This window comes from Phocoena phocoena, chromosome 6 (genome assembly GCF_963924675.1).
Source record: "Phocoena phocoena chromosome 6, mPhoPho1.1, whole genome shotgun sequence".
Lineage (NCBI taxonomy): Eukaryota > Metazoa > Chordata > Mammalia > Artiodactyla > Phocoenidae > Phocoena > Phocoena phocoena.
In genome coordinates, this window is record NC_089224.1 from 3,214,811 (window position 1) to 3,233,449 (window position 18,639).

The 18,639-nt window shown below is 47.3% G+C and overlaps 1 protein-coding gene across 2 annotated transcripts in view; it reads right to left on the reverse strand.

Annotated features, from left to right (window-relative positions):
* Positions 1-18,639, reverse strand: part of HPF1 (histone PARylation factor 1) — a 41,983-nt gene that overhangs the window by 14,096 nt on the left and 9,248 nt on the right. Inside the window, exons 3-6 of one of the 2 annotated variants that reach the window (XM_065879412.1) lie at positions 8,444-8,501; positions 5,274-5,433; positions 3,362-3,551; positions 2,162-2,260 (exon numbers count right to left, since the gene is read on the reverse strand). In XM_065879412.1, the coding sequence (XP_065735484.1) occupies positions 2,162-2,260; positions 3,362-3,551; positions 5,274-5,433; positions 8,444-8,491 (497 nt within the window). In that variant the 5' untranslated portion in view covers positions 8,492-8,501. Of the gene's footprint in view, positions 1-2,161; positions 2,261-3,361; positions 3,552-5,273; positions 5,434-8,443; positions 8,559-18,639 lie in introns of those variants that run through there. The other variant, XM_065879411.1, reaches the window with a different exon arrangement.

The window sequence follows — 18,639 nt, forward strand, 5'->3', positions numbered from 1 at the left end:
TTTTTACCTTTATGTTTGAGATAAATTATTGGAGGTGCAAAACATTTTTTGTGTGAAATAGCATTAGGTACTCCAATATACTCACTTGCTGGTCTTCGCCTAAGTTATAAATCTATCACCAATGTATTTTTGCTTTCTATTTCCTTTTCCGTGTTCTCCAGTAAGCTAAAAAAATACCAGAACGATCTTGCATTATTTTTGATAACAACTATATCTTTCTTCTTTTTTTTTGTAAGACCACTAGGACTAATGAAAACTTAGTTGTTTTTGCTGTCAGAGTGTTTGTGGAATGATTCACCGAGCATCTACAAAGCAGGTGCTGTGCACAAGAAAAAGCCTCTGCCCTCATGAACTTACACGTTAGTGCAAGAGACAGACAATAAAGAAATAACTATAGTTGTTTCCAATAAAGACAGCACCAATTTAAATTCAATAATAAATCTGAAGGGTGTAGAGAACTATAAATTATAAACAGCAAACAACGTTTTCTATAAATTTCAGAGTTATCAGAAGAGAAAAAAGAGCCTTTCTGGGACATCTCCCATGCCCTTTAGATACACCAGTATGCACACAGCAGCCCAGCAGGTGCACTGATCGACCTAATTTTCTGTTTACTGCAAATTTGTGCTATTAAATCACAGGGAATGAAAGTCTTTTAAAAAGTAGGGTAGGGACTTCCCTGGTGGCACAGTGGTTAAGAATCCACCTGCCAGTACAGGGGTCACGGGTTCGAGCCCTGGTCCGGGAAGATCCCACATGCTGCAGAGCAACTAAGCCCATGCGCCACAACTACTGGGCCTGCGCTGTAGATCCTGAGAGCCACAACTACTGAAGTCCGCATGCCACAACTACTGAAGCCCGCATGCCACAACTACTGAAGTCCACACGCCAAAACTACTGAGCTGGCGCTCTAGTGCCCGAGAGCCACAACTACTGAAGCCCGCACACCACAACTACTGAGCCTGGGCTCTAGAGCCCGTGAGCCACAACTACTGAAGCCCGCATGCCACAACTACTCAAGTCCACATGCCACAACTACTGAGCCTGCGTTCTAAAGCCCATGAGCCACAACTACAGAGCCCGTGTGCCACAACTACTGAGCCTGCGCTCTAGAGCCCATGAGCCACAACTACTGAGCCCGCGTGCCACAACTACTGAGCCTGCGCTCTAGAGCCCATGAGCCACAACTACTGAGCCCACGTGCCACAACTACTGAGCATGCACACCTAGAGCCCGTGCTCTGCAACGAGAAACCACCGCAGTGAAGAGTAGCCCCCACTTGACACAACTAGAGAAAGCCTGCGTGCAGCAAGAAGACCCATCGCAGCCAAAAACAAATCAATCAAGTAATTAAAACAAGGAAAAAGTAGGGCAAAGAGGTCACACAAAACATGGTCTACTTATTCTGCTCAAGGTGATGAAGGTGCTTTCTTCATTTTATTAGAGTGTCCACGGCCCACCTGCTGTGGCAGCTCCGGATGGTGTCTGTGTCCGCGCACCGCGGCCGGCTCCCTGGCTGGGCTCTGAGCCGCCCCGGAGCTGCCGCACCACCCACCCTGTGCTTCAGCTCGTGTTCCGGACGGGGCCGATGCCCCAACCGGCTGCAGATGCGGGGTCCTGACGTCGGGGGGTGGAGGTCCAACTCCAGCCCCACCTGCACGCAGAGGTCTCAGCTTCCCGGGTGGAGGGGAGGCGGGCAGGGGCCCCATCTCACCGGCGCAGGTCCTGCCAGACCACGCGGTCCCAGAGCACTCGTGCAGCCACAGCTGGCGCTCCGGCTCCCCGGCGGCCGGCCCCCTGCGATGTGCCAACCGTGGCTTCACCGCACTCAACCTTCCATCTCAACCACATACCACGGGTTCTTGGAACGAACTCTTCAAGAATGTTTGACCTAAGATGCCTAAAAAATCCTTTGAGTTTGCCACGGGACAAACAAGGTCAAGATTAAGTAATATTTTCATTAAATAATTAGTTATAAAAGAGGTCTGTTGTTTGGCGAAAAGCTGAAGTGTGGATAAGATGCCTGCAAAAGTCATGGAAATGATCTCCATGTATCTAAAAATTTTGGGTTACCTCATTTCCCCTCAGAGATGGACTGATACAGTACAAAAATTGTAAACCCATATAAATAGGAGACATACTGAAATAAAACATTTCTTACTTGACTGCAGCAAACACATTATCTCCATTTTGAACAATTACACAATTTTTCTTTGCTTCATTTGTAGCGACAAATACAGGAAGTTCGTCAGGAGAATCCCTGTGTAAGCAAAAGATTAAAAATTTAGCTGCCCATAATTTTTATTATCAGCAAAGTAGAATTTTAGGTCTATAAACAACAAATTATATCTGCATGTTTCAAAAAATTGCCAATGAAGTTGCCAGGTTTAAGCTTTAGTTTTCTTACGAATATCTATGACAAATCTTATTTATGTAACAGAACCTAAAATTAACATTCTTAGGACCTAGTTACTTTTATACCTGAATACCAAGAGAGAAAGAATAAAGCTTGTTAAAAGGAGGTGAAATTATACACAATCATTTCTACCCCAGTTTAACAGTCCGTGGAAAAAAGCAAGGTGGAAAAACCAAAAGAAACAGGACAGAAAGGATCATAAAACATTGGCAGCACAAGGAGCCAGTTCACATCTATAACCAAATCCCTTTACTCTACGCCTGAGGGAACCGATGGAGACAAAGCGACTCCGCCGCCGTCCTGGTGAGGCGGCAGGAAGCCAGCAGACCCCGGCGCCCCAGCTCCCAGCCCCGCGCGCCCACAGCTCCCAGGCACCCCTGCACACCTTCTCCACGTCTTCTCCCCGCCTCACTTTCAGCGCCAGCGCCGCTCCAAGTGGAGGAGCCACCCCCCGCCCACAGCGCTACTTCTAACAGTCTAAGCTTCCTGCACGTATCATTTAACCCTCCGAACATTCCCGTCAGGCGTGTCTGATGATCACAGGACAGGAAACTGAGTCACAGCAAGTCACTGGCACAGGGTGAGCCAGGTAATACGTAGGAGGGCCAGCCTGCCTCCAAAGTGCGTTCTTAATTCTATGGCCCCTGGAAGCACAGGGCCAACTTAAGTCACAGCAGCTGCTCTAAATTACCTTTCCTAGGCTAAAAGAGCTTTTCTGAACTCCAAAGGAAAAAAAAAGTTTAAAACTACAGAGGAAAAGCTGGAGAGGTTCAGCCTAATAAGCTCACCCATCCCAGGGTAGGTCAGTAGGTTAGAACGGCAGACAGCCTGTGTACCCACCAGGAGAGGGCACATGTCCTTCACCTTGGGTGAGGCCAGTGAACATCTGCTTACACTCGTTACAGGGACAGTAGCTGTATTTTAGGAGAAGAAAAGACCCTTTACCTGAAATAGCCCATGTGGAACTCAGTTTTACAATCTCCAATGATAATGGTCTGGAACTCAGGAGGATCATAGTAAAATCTCCAGTGAAGGTTAAAGTTCAGGCTTGCTGACTTTTTCTTCATTTTATGTCTTCCGGCAAGGATATCATAAGGACCCACTAATCGAAGTCCAAGGCTTGCAGAAAGTGAATCTATAAATTAAATATGTTTATTTAGACAGTGCCTTTCTGGAGGCAGATAGGAAATACTGCCTTTCATTCAGAAAATATTTCTAAGCAGTTGTCTTAAAAAAGAGCTTCTAAAGGAAAAGAAAGAAGTCTTTAGTTACATGTGAAGATGTCAGTTGTAAATACTCAGTGGAAAAGAAATCAGAGCAATGAAGATGTGGCACTTACATTCAGGATTTCCTCTTAACTTTACCACTGATGACATTTCAAACATTCCTGCTGTTTCTTATTTTGGCCAAAGCAAGGCTGCTTTGTGTTCTTATGCACTGCAAACCTTTACCTTGTCTCATTACTGTGTTGCTGTCGGCCTCAAGTATTTGTAGCACATCCAGACCAAGGGAGAGGCAACAGACAGCACAAGAGGACGAATAATTTAACTAAAAATGTGTTTAATGTAAGTGTTTCCTTCCCCTTCCCTCCACCTCAGCTATTTATCACTCTCGACTCGTTGCCTCCTTGACCATCCATCTGGCTCACCCTAATCTTGGAAGAGCCCACCTTCTTTTTCCATCCACAGATCAGCCATCAAGTCTGTTCAAATGTACACGTTTACAGCACCAGATGGGCCTTCGTGCTTCTCTAAGAGCGAGGCAAGCACTTCAGGCAGGACCTGGATACGCAAGGAGGTGAGGATGGAGAGAGGAAGAAAATTCTTGGAAGAGGTAACAATGTGAAAAAAAAGCATGGGGACAGTTTAATTTCCCCCCTCTATGAACAGATATAAATATACAGATGTTTTAAAGGGAGATCATGCTGTTTTGTAGTGTTTTTTTGTTCTTCATCCTGTCCTCACTTAAATCTTCTGAATAGTTTCTCATGCTATTAAATGTTTCTTTAATATGTCTACCCTTGCTAGGCATTTACTGTTTCTTTTTTATTCTAAACAATGCTTCAGTGAATATCTTTGCTAACACATGTTTGTACACATCCATGAGTACTTTTTGAGAAGGTGCTGCACGGCTGCAGTGTTTTGATATACTGCCAAAATTCAGTTATCTCCCAGTATACATTTTCATCAGCAGTCTCTGGGACTGCTTCCCCCCGCCTCACGTGAAGACATTTAAACAGTACCAAAGGGTAACAATGCAAAGTAACTGTTACAACATTATCAGTTTTTAGTGTACCTTTTCAGAGATAGTATACGCACATAGGAAGTATGTAGGGGTGTGTGTGTGTGTGTGTGTTTGTGTGTGTGTATTCCTGACCTAAAAATACTAACGGCAGCATATGCTACACACTTTTTCTTTTGAAATATTCCAGGCACGATAGTTTATCATCGCTTAAAAATCTGCCTGATTCTTTTAAAACTATATATGTCCACTGAAAGATGGGTAAGTGATGAGCATTTAAGGCATTTTCTGCTTTTTGTTTCAGTATAGTTTCACATAGTTTGGGTTCACCTAACCCTTAAGAGTTCACCTAACCCTTAAGACAAGTTCCTAGGAGCAGCACTGCTAAGTCATACTAAAAGTCCTGGAACACACAGAAGTATGTGCTTGTTTTCTTGCAAACTCTCATCAAAGCATGTTGTGGAATGATGTACCTTTGCTAGTATAACATTTTATTTCTCTCATTTGAAACATCTTTGGAAAAGTTCCTTTTCCATGAACTGTTTAGATCCTGGGTCCAGTTTCCTACTGTCTTTTCCACTGGCAGAAGCCAGAGGAAGATTCTGGAGCAACTCACCAGCTGGCTGTTCAGGATCAAGTCCTTCACAGAACCTCCAGAAGTGATAGAAATCTTCAGGCAGAGAAAGCCTGTAATGACTTTCTACTTCTTTTCGAAGGTCACTGGGCACGTCAGCTTCACAGCATTTACCCTTCTTCACGGCGACTGCTTTTTCACACTGAAAATCCGCACACACAACTTTGTTTCTCCCAAAGTAATTTCAGCAACTTGGACTGCTTAATAATATTGCTCATTTTTGTTCACCCCAACTCTATGAGTTTCCTTTAAAACTCTATAAATGGTATTTGAGTAAAATCCGGGGATTCTTTTGGGTGAGGAAAAAAAGGAAAGAACAGTTTATAATATATAGGTGTCAAGAGGGACACACACAGCAACTTTTTAAACCTATTTCCCTAAGATAATGGAAATGCAGAAAACAAAAAACCAAAAAGTATAAAAGGTAAACAGCAGGAAAAAGAGGAGTAAGAAAATGGCAGGTTTTGCCCTGTTCTGGTAAACAGGGTGTCATCGTGCCTTTCATTTAAACAGACTCACTGACCACACCAGAAGCAAATTGCCAGAAATAACTGGATTTACCAGTTAAAACAATGATCTCAGAAAAGGTCGTTTAAGGCCAGACTAGGTTATAAAACAGCTCCAGCGGCTCTGCAGTATAGGTTCTTTCTGTAAGTAAGCTAGGCTTTAGAATGCTTGTTACATCTGTGACCTATTCCCACAAAAATAAAATGCTTGGTTGGAGGGTACGCATCTTCAGTCCTGGGAGCGGCCGTGCGTGGTGTTCTTTCTGGGAACCTGGATCCTTTCCTTCCTGTCCTTCCTTTTCCGCTATCAGTACATCAGTGCTGCCCAACCCGGACGTATTCTGCCCCCAAGGGGACACGTTTAGCAGTATCTGGAGACCTTGTCGGTTGTACAACTTGGGGGTGTGTGTGTGTGCTGCTGGCGTTCAGTGGGTAGAGGCCAGGGATGCTGCTAAACATCCTTCAGTGCACAGGAGAGGCCCCTTAACAAACACCTATCTGGCCCAGACGTCCACAGGGGTCACGACTGAGAAATTCTAACCTCATGTTTCTCATATTCACATTTTTCCAGCAGGCTCAAGTTTATTGATGTTATTTTGGGTATCGTTCAGAGTCTGCAAAGTGTATTTATGAACCAGATGATATATACAAGAATGTTCTTGATGGCACTGTTTTACGAGTGGAAGACAGGACAAATGAAAATGCCTATTGACAGGAGAATGGTTACAGGACTTTCAAACAATGGAATATTACGCTTAGTGAAAAGGAAATAGAGCCACACACAGTATGGATCAATCTTAATAATATAATGCTGAATGAAGAAAAACGTCCCTGAAGATTATATGCAGCATGATAGCCTTTTTATGAAGTTCAAAAAATACTGTTCAGGCATAAACTCATGGGTGATAAAGCCATAAAAAGAAGACAGAGGAAAACAAACAGTTCGGGATCGTAGCTACACTGAATGGGGTCGACAGGAAGGAGTTAGGCAGACAGGACAGGTGAGCAACATGAAAATAGAGGGCCACGGTCAGCCTTTCAGTGCTTGGCCTGGGCAACGGCCTCACAGGTGTTTGTCGTATTATTAAACGAATAAGGTAAAACAAGACTATGACCAGGAATAACAGTGTATCACGCCAAGGATTACAACATGTCTATAAGAGGTCATAAAAAATTAAACTGAACAAGAAGGCTGTTCAAATAGGGATCCAAAAATTGATGGTGATAATAGCAAACAGTAATAAATGTAACAGTAAAAACAGTCAGTAATAACTACTTGTTATGCACTTACTATGGTGCCAAGCCACTGTGCTAAACTCCTTCTATGGATTAACTCATTTAGTCCTCGGAAATTCCTTATGAGCTAGATTCTGTTATCCACATTCTACAGACAAGGAAACTGAGGTTAGGTGACTTCCCCTGGGTCCCTAACTAGAAAGTGGGAGAACAGGCATTTAACCCCAGGTGGGCCGGCCCCCAGCCGATCCAACCACTTCATGCCGTCTCTTCAACTGCAAACACACAACAGCAGAAGCATGTCAAGTCCTGACCCAGCCTCCCCTCTGTGTGTATGCCCGCCTTTGCTGAGACTTCCAAAGACTGGCTCAAACTTAAGATGTTAGAAAGAAGAGCCTTAAATCTACCTTGCTGAAAGGCAGTGTTGCCTAATGGTTAGGCTGCCCTGGTTCATTCCTGACTTTTCCCATTTCCAGCTCTGTCACCCTGGGCAAGTTACCTAACCTCTCTGTGCCGTTCTCTCATCTACGAAAAAAGGCCTTTGTAGTACCTCTATCACAGGGTTGTTACAAGGAATAAATTATTTGTAAAAATACACAAACAGTGCTAGCACAGAATACATAAATGCTGGCTATTGCTGTTGGCCATAGTCTCTGTAGACGCATCGTAATTTTTGATGCTTTATTTCTAAGACTAACTCTGTCAAAGAAGTTCACTGCCCTTTCAAAGGGAGAAAAGGGTGTTTTCAGCTCTGCCTCAGCTCACACGCTGGCTGCATCCCCAAATCCCTAATAACTCGAGTTTAGGACGGCTGTGCCCTTCAGGGGCTGCCCTTATCCTTTACCCTTCTGTTCCTGGAGAGCGGGACCGGAGTAAAGAACGCCCAGAACGCGGCCCTCCTGCACCGTCTCACCCCATCCAGCTGACAGCGCAGCCAGAGGGAGTTTTGGAAACCTCTACTTCTTTCCTGCTTGCAGTGGTGACAGAACGTGTGAGGCCGCAGGAAAGCCTGAGCCGACGCCCCTCCGTGGTCAGCGCCCCTCCGTCCCCACCCCGGCCTCCCCGCGGCCGAGCTCGGCGCTGCGCCCGGCCATCCCTCCGCCGCGTCTCCCGCCTTCGGGGACGCTCCCCTTCCGGGGCGTCAGCAGCTCTTTCTACACTCGGCGGGGCCGGCCTGACCAGAGGGTTGGGGGAGCGTGCTGTGGGGGGACCGGTCTGAGTCAACCCGCTCCCCGGGGGAGGGCCCCTGACTGCGCCAACCCGGCCCCGGGGGAACCCCGGGCTGTAACCCGCCCCGGGCCCGCCCCCGGGGGACGCAGGGACGCGAGACGCCGCTCTCCGCTGCGGCTGGGGGCAAACGCGCCGCGCCGCCCTCGGACCCGCGGCCGCCCTTGGACCTCAGCGCTGTACCTGCGGCCCTTCCCCGCCGGGCCTGCGCTTCCCGCCGCCGCCCACCATCCTGTAGCCGCTGCAGGATGAAGCCCGTCCCGCCGAGAACTCGTGCGCCGCCGACTGCTTCCGGTTCAAGGGCGACCAATCACCTCTCCGCGCCGCGGCGCACACAAATATAGGGAAGGCCCCGCCCCCACAACAGAGCGCGCGGCCGAGGCCCCGCCCACCCGGCCAGCTAGGCAGGTTGCCCTTCGTACGCGCGTGCGCGTCCCGCGGGCTGACCCGCCTGAGCTTCTCCGGGGGCACATGGACCCCGGCCCACACTCGGACACTGCGGAGGTCTCCTTCCTCCCCAGGCCTTCACTGGGGCAAGGCCGGTGCTCCTTCGTCTGTATTCGTTTAAAAGATTCCTCTATCTGTCCCTCCCCTACCGCGTTTTTCTTGCCCAGCCCTGATTCATCTTCAGTGGTTTGAAATCACACAATTTCTGTCCACCCACGCTTTTGTTTTACTTAACTGAGTCGGTCTTAAATAAGATCCTCTTGAGATCTGTATCTTTGAAAGGTATTCTTTTTTGTTAATAAAAGTTTGTCAGTAAGACAAACTGAAGTCTGCCTAGAATTAAGCTACAGTGTGTCCATAGATTTGTATAAGATTGTTGACCTTGCTGGGGGAAAAGATAGTAATTCTCTGGATTATTATTTTTTTTGCCAAATTTGGGGTAACACAATTATCACCAACATACTTTAAAACAGATATTTTTGTTGGTGATGGTGCTGGTGGACTTTTGAAGGAAAATTCTCTGTATGAAAATGGGAATTGACAAGTAAAATCAGTGAAATGTTTAAGATCGCATAGTTGAAGGCTCTCAGACCCAATAAAATGCTAAAATTGAAAAGGATGCTAATCACAGTACAGACTGAGAAAACACACGCTGCAAAAATAGTAGCTACCAAACGAATATCTTTTTTAGAGCTAAAAGTCACTGGGATTACTATTTAGGGTTAGACTGTTAGTGAAACATGGATTAATAAAAGACAATGAAAATGGAATCAGAATTCCTCTGTATTCCTTAAGAGTGATTGATTCTAGGATTCAGCTAACTTTAAGCTCCTGATCCAAGATAAGATTTTAAAAGGAATATTTATTTCCAATCTTTTTAATGCTTTCAAGACAATAGATGTCACATCTGGCTTCTGGAATAAACACCTCTTTCTGCATTTGTTATGAGAGCTGCTGCAAATAAAAGACAAGACTGGATGCACTTGGAATTCCAGGTCCTGGGGTGAAACCAGACTCCTACTGAAGCAGTATGAGGCTCTGGATGTGGGAACCATTAACACTACTAATCAGGAATAAGCCCCTGACAAGGCACTGCCCACCCCTGGAGGGTAGCACCGGCATTGATAAGGCCCAGAGTCCCTAGGGCGTTCAGGTTCCTAGCCTGTCCTGGCAGAAAGGACTTCTTGTAGGGGCTGTTGATCATGAGGGACCTAATGAGGGAAACCCAGGTGATTGTGTTAAACCCAGAGGACAGGGAGAGGTGGGAGGGGTCCATTTTTGTCTAAGTTGCCAGATCAAAAGTCAGAGGCAGCTTCAGACAGAGCTGGTCCCAGGTGGTTGCTACACTGATGGACTGCAGATGAGCTGTCGAATTCATCTTTTTTTTTTTTGCGGTATGCGGGCTTCTCACTGTTGTGGCCTCTCCCGTTGCAGAGCACAGGCTCCGGATGCACAGGCTCAGCGGCCATGGCTCACGGTCCCAGCCGCTCCGCGGCATGTGGGATCTTCCCGGACCGGGGCACGAACCCGTGTCCCCTGCATCAGCAGGCGGACTCCCAACCACTGCGCCACCAGGGAAGCCCCCTCATTTTTTTTAAATGTAAAATCCTTGATGCAATCCACTTCAGTTTGTTGTTGTGTGTGTGTGTGTTTTGTTTTGTTTTTGGCTGCGCTGGGTCTTTGTTGCTGCGTGTGGGCTTTTTCTAGTTACGGTGAGCAGGGGCTACTCTTGGTTGCGGTGCGTGGGCTTCTCGTTGCAGTGGCTTCTCTTGTTGTGGAGCACGGGCTCCAAGCACACGGACTCAGTAGTTGCGGCGCACGGGCTTAGTTGCCCCGCGGCATGTGGGATCTTCCTGGACCAGGGCTCGAACCTGTGTCCCCTGCATTGGCAGGTGGATTCTTAACCGCTGGACCACCAGGGAAGTCCTTGAGTTAATCTTTGATACTGCATGCTGACCCTGTCTGTGACCACTGGACCCTGGCAGACTACCAACTAAACAGTGACTAAACTCTGCCTGGTCTGTCCAGCTGTGCTTAATCCAGATCAGTAGCCCTGGGACCATTTATCCTTTAGTTAGCACTAGGAGGATGATCCAAACGCCTCTTTAAAAGGCTTCACAGATGCCTGAGCCTTCACATTTACACTGGATTACAGGTCCAGCTGATGCAGCAATCCACTTTTTTTCTACTACAATTCCTTGGAATCTAGCTCCAAGCACCAAGTGGCACATCATGGATTCTCAATAAATATTGACTGGCAGATCTCCATTAGCAAACAGCCATGACCACCATTAAACAGTTACCCTTCCTTCCATCCGTTTAGTCATTTACTCATTCGAAACATTTATTAAGTGCCAGTTATGGATCAGAACTGTGTTAGGTACTGGAAAAGCCAAGATGATGCAGGTGGTGTGTTCCAGGAGCTCACAGGCCACTGAAGAGTCCTGGAGACACGGAGAATCCTGTATCCACATAAAGAGGTAGAAGCATCAGGTCATCTTTATCACACTCCAGTCTTCCAGATGTCTTGCTCCAGATCAGCCTCCTTCAAAGAACTGCTCTAATCATTTTATTCTTAGAAGATCACAGAGTTGATCAGACCTAAAAGTCTGAGCAAGTAGTGTTATTACCAGGAAATGACAAATGACACAGCCGCAAAGGGCAGTACTGATTAGTACTTGATTAGGGGACCAAGCTCAGCTGAAACAAGGACTTCACCTGGTGATGTTCCGGGGGGTGGGGGTGGGTAGGCAGTAGCCAAGACCAAGCATGAGGAAAGCAACCAAGGAGACAGGCGATGGGAGCTTGGGGAGCAGTTACTGCAAGGATGCAACCAACTTCTGCTGAGTAATATCTGTCTTGGATGAGGTCATTCTCCTTACCCTCCAATTTTATTTTTTAATTTCTGAATATAAAGTTGTAATATACATTAATTTTAGAAAGTCTGAGTAGTATGGAAAAATACGGAAATGATCATATCCCACCACCTAGAAGCAGCCTCAGCTAAACATTTAGTAGAGTCAGTACTTCCCTACTTGTTTCTTTTTTTAAATAATTGAGATAATACTGCTCTTAAAATTTTATAACTTGCTCTAAAAAATAAAGCTTCATAAAAAACATGAATACTTCATAAATATTTCAATGGCTACACAGATATGCCATTGGACAAATGTTTAATAAGATAATGAACTTTTAGTAATAAGTTTTCACTATTTTTCCTAACTTTACGTTGCTATGCGTAACTCTACGTTCAACATCTTACGTTTTGGAAGGTTACCTTAGTGTGGATCCTCAGAAGGAGCGCTAGATCCCAAGACGTGAGAAACTTAGAGTCATAACACATACTGCAAATTGCTTTCTAAATAAAGCAGTTTGAAATTAGAGCAAAAAACGTTTTGTCATTTAGAAGTAGTATGTGAGAGTGCTCTTTTCAAAACAGCATTGGGAATTCTTGTTAAAAATAATCTTTGCTGGGCTTCCCTGGTGGCGCCGTGGTTGAGAGTCCGTCTGCCGATGCAGGGGACACGGGTTCGTGCCCCGGTCCGGGAAGATCCCACATGCCGTGGAGTGGTTGGGCCCGTGAGCCATGGCCGCTGAGCCTCCGCGTCCGGAGCCTGTGCTCCGCAACGGGAGAGGCCACAACAGTGAGAGGCCCGTGTACCGCCAAAAAAAACCACAAAACTTTGCTAATTGTTTTGTATTTCTTTTGAAGTTAAACAGCAAAGATGCTAGCTATTGACCAAAAGTTTGTGCTTTTTTTAAAACATAAATTTATTTATTTTTGGCTGTGTTGGGTCTTCGTTGCTGCACGTGGGCTTTCTCTAGTTGCGGCGAGCGGGGGCTACTCTTGGTTGTGGTGCACGGGCTTCTCACTGCAGTGGCTTCTCTTGTTGCGGAGCATAGGCTCTAGGTGCACAGGCTTCAGTAGCTGTGGCACATGGGCTCAGCAGTTGTGGTGCACGGGCTTAGTTGTTTCACGGCATGTGGGATCTGCCTGGACTAGGGCTCGAACCCGTGTCCCCTGCACTGGCAGGTGGATTCTTAACCACTGCTCCACCAGGGAAGCCCTCTCACCTTTCTAAGCTTAGCATGAGTTTGTACTAGGAGGAAGGCGGCGGTCCAGCCAGGGACTACTTCCCAGTCCACCCTGCATCCCAGTGTGTCCAGTGACTCAGCGTTGCTGATGCACTGTGGGCAGGAGAGATGCGTGTCACGTCCAGGCCAGGTTTTCTCAGGAAGCATGTGTGCCTTCTCCACTTACTGTTCCCCTTCTGGGTGGCTGAGGAGGGTCCTGTGGCCCCAGGGGATGGCAGAGCCGCAAGGTAGAAGAACCTGGATGCCTCAGTCATCATGGGAGGAAAGCCACTGCTAGCTAAGCACAGCTGAATTGACTGGACTCTTGCATGAGCAAGAAATAAATGTTTATTACATTAGCTCACGGAAACGCTGGCAGTCACTTGTTACAGTAGCTAGCTTTATCCTCCCCAACATAGGTATCCACATAAAAGATGATCACACAGAGAGGACACCAAGTGCTCCTTTTCTTTCATTTTAACTGTAGAAGCCATATATACGTGTCACAATGAACATGAAAAATGCATTACCTAAAAATCAGGAATGGAATTGATGTCTCACACAACCACACTTTCAACCATTCATCTATCCAGCCAGCCCATCACTTAACAAATATTAGGGGTCACTCATGTGTAAGACACTGAGAATTGGTTTCTGTGATTTCCTAAGCACATCCAGATGACCCCCAAATGACCTAGGCGCTGGGTACCATCCTACTTAGAGCCGGTGGCAGTCCACCCCACACACACGTATCAGGAGCACTTCCGTTAGGGAAGGAGGTGAGATTTCGAGGTTGTGTACCTCACACACGTTTAGGGAGTGTGGACAGCCACTGCCCCCAAGGACAGTTTTGGGGAAGAGGGTCCACAGGCTGGATTGAACCAGGAACGTATTGGTTATCAGGGTGATCCATGGATGCTCTGAGACCAGAGAGAAGAGAAAGCATCCTTGGGAAGAGCCAAGATGGGGGGATATGGAAAGTCAGGCGGGAAGTGGTCTTCGCGTTCTGCCGTGGATGCGTGAGCAGACCCTCCGGCGCTTCTCGGCAGGCAGGACAGCGAGGGCCCTTTCTGTTCCTTGATGAGGAGTGGCATTCAACAGGTCAAGTTCAGAACAGTATTTTTTTTCCCTGTTACTACTTTCTGGTTTTGAGCTGTATCTTGGATAAACCGAGGCCCGCTGTCTTGGTTTGTTTAGCCTTTGCCCCCTCAGCAAGTTCATATCCTTCTGGTCTGTCATCAACTCAAAAGTCTCAGTCCAAATTCTCCTCTAAATACCATCGAAAGCAGATGTGGGGGAGACTCCAATTCCTCTCTAGCCGTGAATCTCTGGTTCCAAGCCACAGTGGTGAGGCAGGCATAGTACAGACATAGGAAGGACAGAGCGCCCAGCACCTCCAAAATCCAACAGGGCAAGGGTGGGTCACACCTCAAGGTTCAGGGATAACCTTGGGCTCAGTGTTCTGGCCTCTGGCCCATCTCACGAGGTTCTGCCTTCCAGACACACTGGGACAGGGATTCTGGAGCCCCCCTTTGCAGGGCTCTAGAGGGCCTGCCCCGGGGACTTTGCTGGGTGGGAGCCCAGGCATGCGGCTCTCTCTACGGGAACTCACCACACCACAGCTGAGTCCACTGGCTCCCCTCTGCTGTCCCGCTGGCGTGGCCCTAGCGGGGGCTCTCAGCAGCAGCCCCACTCCCCGCTCGGTTCTCTGCCTGGACCTAAGCCTCTTGGAGGTATCCTTTGAAGTCTGGGAGGAGGCAGCTATGTCCCCATAGCTTTGCTCCACCAGGGGGTGATGGAGTGCAGGGGGGTGGGGCAGAGCCCCTCCTTTGAAATCGGTGGACCCCAGGCCCTTGCTCTCAGGGCCTGTGATGGGAGGGGCAGGCCTGATTCTCACAATAATTGATCAACAATTCCATCTTTGTCATGTCTCTCCCCTTGCTTTTTTTTTTGCGGTACGCGGGCCTCTCACTGTTGTGGCCTCTCCCATTGCGGAGCACAGGCTCCGGACGCGCAGGCTCAGCAGCCATGGCTCACAGGCCCAGGCGCTCCGCGGAATGTGGGATCTTCCCGGACCAGGGCACGAACCCGTGTCCCCTGCATCGGCAGGCGGACTCTCAACCACTGCGCCACCAGGGAAGCCCTCTCCTTGCAGTTTATTATAAGCAGTCAAGAGGCATCGGGCAATTTCTCTGACACTTGGAAATTTTCTTGGCCAAATACCCAGTTTCACCCCTCAAAAGCCGTACCTTCCACAAAAGCCTCCGAGGTAAGCGTAATTCCTCTAAGCTCCTTGCTACTTTGTAACAAGGTTGGCCTCTCCTCCATCACTCAGTCATCTGTTTGTCACTTCCATCTGTGATCTCATCAGAATGGGCTTCCTTGTCCATATTCCCACCAAAACTCTGTTCAGGATTCCTTAGGTATTCTCTAAAAAACTGAGGCCTTCTCTAGAAGTCTATTCTTTTCTTTCTGGTCTCTGACCAGAATCGCCCTTCGTGGTCTGTTCATGGCAACTGGGCTTCTTCCAGCAGGAACCTCCAAGCTCTTCCAGCCTCTCACCATTACCCCATTCCAAAGCATCTTCCACATTCTTGTGGATTTGTTACAGCGGCATCCTACTCTCGGTACCAACGTCTGCCTTACTCGGTTAGGGCTGCTATAACAAAAGCCCACGAACTGGTGGTTTATACACAACAGACATTTATTCCTGTAGTTCTGGAGGCTGTGAGCCCGAGATCATGGCACTGGCAGATTCCGTGTCTGCTGAGGACCTTCCTCCTAGCTGACGGCTGTCTTTTCACTGTACCTGCACCCGCATCGGCAGCAGGGGCGAGGGAGCTCTGTGGGGTCGCTTTCATAAGGGCACTAATTCCCTCATAAGGGCTCTGCCCTCATGACCTCATGACCTCCCAAAGGCTCTACCTCCTCACAGCATCACAATGGGTGTTAGATTTTTAACATATGAATTTGTGGGCACATAATCAGTCAACCTATAGCAGCACCTGCCAGATAAATTATTTCTGGATAAATGGAAAATTCTTTATCACTTAACATTTGGGACATTTGAGTCATGGAAATAGGTGGTTTTCCTCTTTTTAGGCACAAATATTCTCTAACTGTTGATGCGGCACCGAATTCCAGGCCTTTTCCTTTCGTAAATCACCACCATGAAATTGATGAGAATGGCTTCAGAGGCCACCCACAAAGTAAGGAGGTAAACTGTGTTCCTTCTGTCCTCAGGCTTTATTTCCTCTTCCCAGGGAAATGCGTATTTGTCACAGGGCTGTTTATTCCTAGGTCTCTTAGACTCAGAGCACCTTGTCATGGCTACAGCTGCAGTGCGGCTGCTTCTTTGCATGCTTTTCTGCTTAGGTAGGAATCATTGCTTGATTAAATTAGCCACTGGAGGGCTCCATCCCAGTTTCCAGGGAAAAAAAACGACTGCAATTGTACTTTCCTGGCACATAACTGCATCTCTGCAGTTTTCAGTGGGTCATACCTATTTATACAGGTGAAATAAGGAGCCAGGGCATAGAGCTCGGCTACATTCAGAATGTTCATTTGAAAAGTCCAGAGATTTTTCTGGAAGCCTAGAGTGTATTTCTGTGGGAAACAGCATGAAAATGAGACTTGAATTGATAAGCTCTGGTTTATTTATTTTATTTTTATCTCGGGCATCTTAAAATTCATAGCAACTGTTTATATTCAGGATATGCAGCTCATTTACAGGTGTCGCATGAAAAAGAACCACTTTTTGTTATGCACTATCCATTACTTTTCTTCCTGTCCAATGAAAAGACTTTTATTATAATCCAGTCTGATGGTCCAGATGCTGCATACCTTCACTTTCACAGTGCTTCCTAGCATGTTCTACAAGATGACAATAGCTATTACCGGAAGAAAATTATCGGGACCTCCAGGAGGAACAAAATTGAGTGCAATTCTTTACTACAGAGCTTATCAGCACACCAGTCTGCAACTCCTAGAGGGGCATTTCATGCACATTTGCTGCTCTTCTTGGAGATGAAAAGCAAGGTTCCAAACGTTACTATATCAAAAAGACATGCCTGAGAAGAGAATCCAAAACCTGAGACCACACCTCTTCTGAGAAACGGGGAAAACCACATGGAAAGTATAAATTATTGTACTGCCTGATGCTTTTGGAATTTCCTCCTGGACCTCATTGACAGGAACCCTTATAGGCATTACAACACAGGGGCAGACCCAGCAGTAACCGGGACACCCCCAGTTTTGAAGTTCTAGCTCACTCTCTTGTAGCTGTCAAGGGCTGCACTTACCATTTTATTTGTCTCTTTTTAATTTGGAGAAAAAAGTAGTAGCTAGGGAGTCTGGTAAATGCAAGCTCTTGGTGACAAATGTGACTGTGTTTGTGGATTAAAGCACATGAGCCCAGACCAGGGGAGAGATGGTCACGTAGGGGGGATGAAGGAGCAGCGTGTGAGCTGCTGATTTTGAAAGAAAAATCACTAGTCTCATCATTTCACAATGAAATAACTCTATAAATCACCAAACATGACAATAGGTAATACAGACTTTTTTAAAAAAATAAAAAAGGCATTTTGTGGCTACTGAGAACTCACTGAAAATCGTGACTGGCTTTGGGCAGATGAATTGATTTTTCTTAGTTTTGATGGATCCACCCTCTAGATCATCCCGCTGTTGAATTCCCTAGTCTGAGTCTATTCTTTCCTGTATCGCTCATGTCTCTCCCCACCGAACCTACCCTCTAAACACACCAGAAGATTAAACCAAAGCAGCCTGCCCTACTGGACACTATTTTCTTTCTTTTTTTTTTTTTTACGGTACGCGGGCCTCTCACTGTCGTGGCCTCTCCCGTTGCGGAGCACAGGCTCCGGACGCGCAGGCTCATCGGCCGTGGCTCACGGGCCCAGCCGCTCCGCGGCACGTGGGATCTTCCCGGACTGGGGCACGATCCCGTGTCCCCTGCATCGGCAGGCAGACTCTCAACCGCTGCGCCACCAGGGAAGCCCCCTACTGGACACTTCTGATTGGCATTTTTATTTATCTGGGTTGAGGAAAAGGAGAGGAACCAGCATGAGCCGCCCAGGTGCATGAACACAGGACTGTGCAGATACAGACCCTCCTGTACAGGGCTGTCAGATCAAATCCTGCTGCCATAGGAAATAAAGAAGTAAACCCAGGCAGGAGCTCAGGAAAAACCTGTCACGTAGACAGCACCAGGGGCGCTGGGAGCTCGCAAATGGGACACATATCTTCCAGACACGCTCTTCGGTTAGAGGTGTTTTTTTTTTTTAATACAATTTGAAAAAAACTTACTTATACTTATTTATGGCTGCGTTGGGTCTTCATGGCTGAGCGCGGGCTTTCTCTAGTTGCTGCAAGCGGGGGCTACTCTTCGTTGTGGTGTGCGGGCTTCTCAATGCCGTGGCTTCTCTTGTTGCAGAGCATGGGCTCTAGGCACACGGGATTCAGTAGTTGTGGCTTGCAGGTTCTGTAGTTGTGGTGCATGGGCTTAGTTGCTCCATGGCATGTGGGATCTTCCCGGACCAGGGATCGAACCCGTGTCGCCTGCGTTGGCAGGCAGATTCTTAACCACTGCACCACCAGGGAAGCCCTAGAGTTCTTAAAGGCTGCTCTTAGAGTGGAGAGGGTGGAGTCCACTGCCCTGTTTAACCCCGAGACTATCTTCGTCGCTCCTGCTGAGGTGACCCCTTTGGTCAACTATCAGATAAGCCACACCTGAGCCATCGTTCTCCTTTCCTCACTTTGTTCCTTTGTCTGTTATTCCACCTCCACCTCCCATTTTGGAAAGTTCTCTCCAGGGTTCAGAAACGGACAATGTTGGTTCGAAT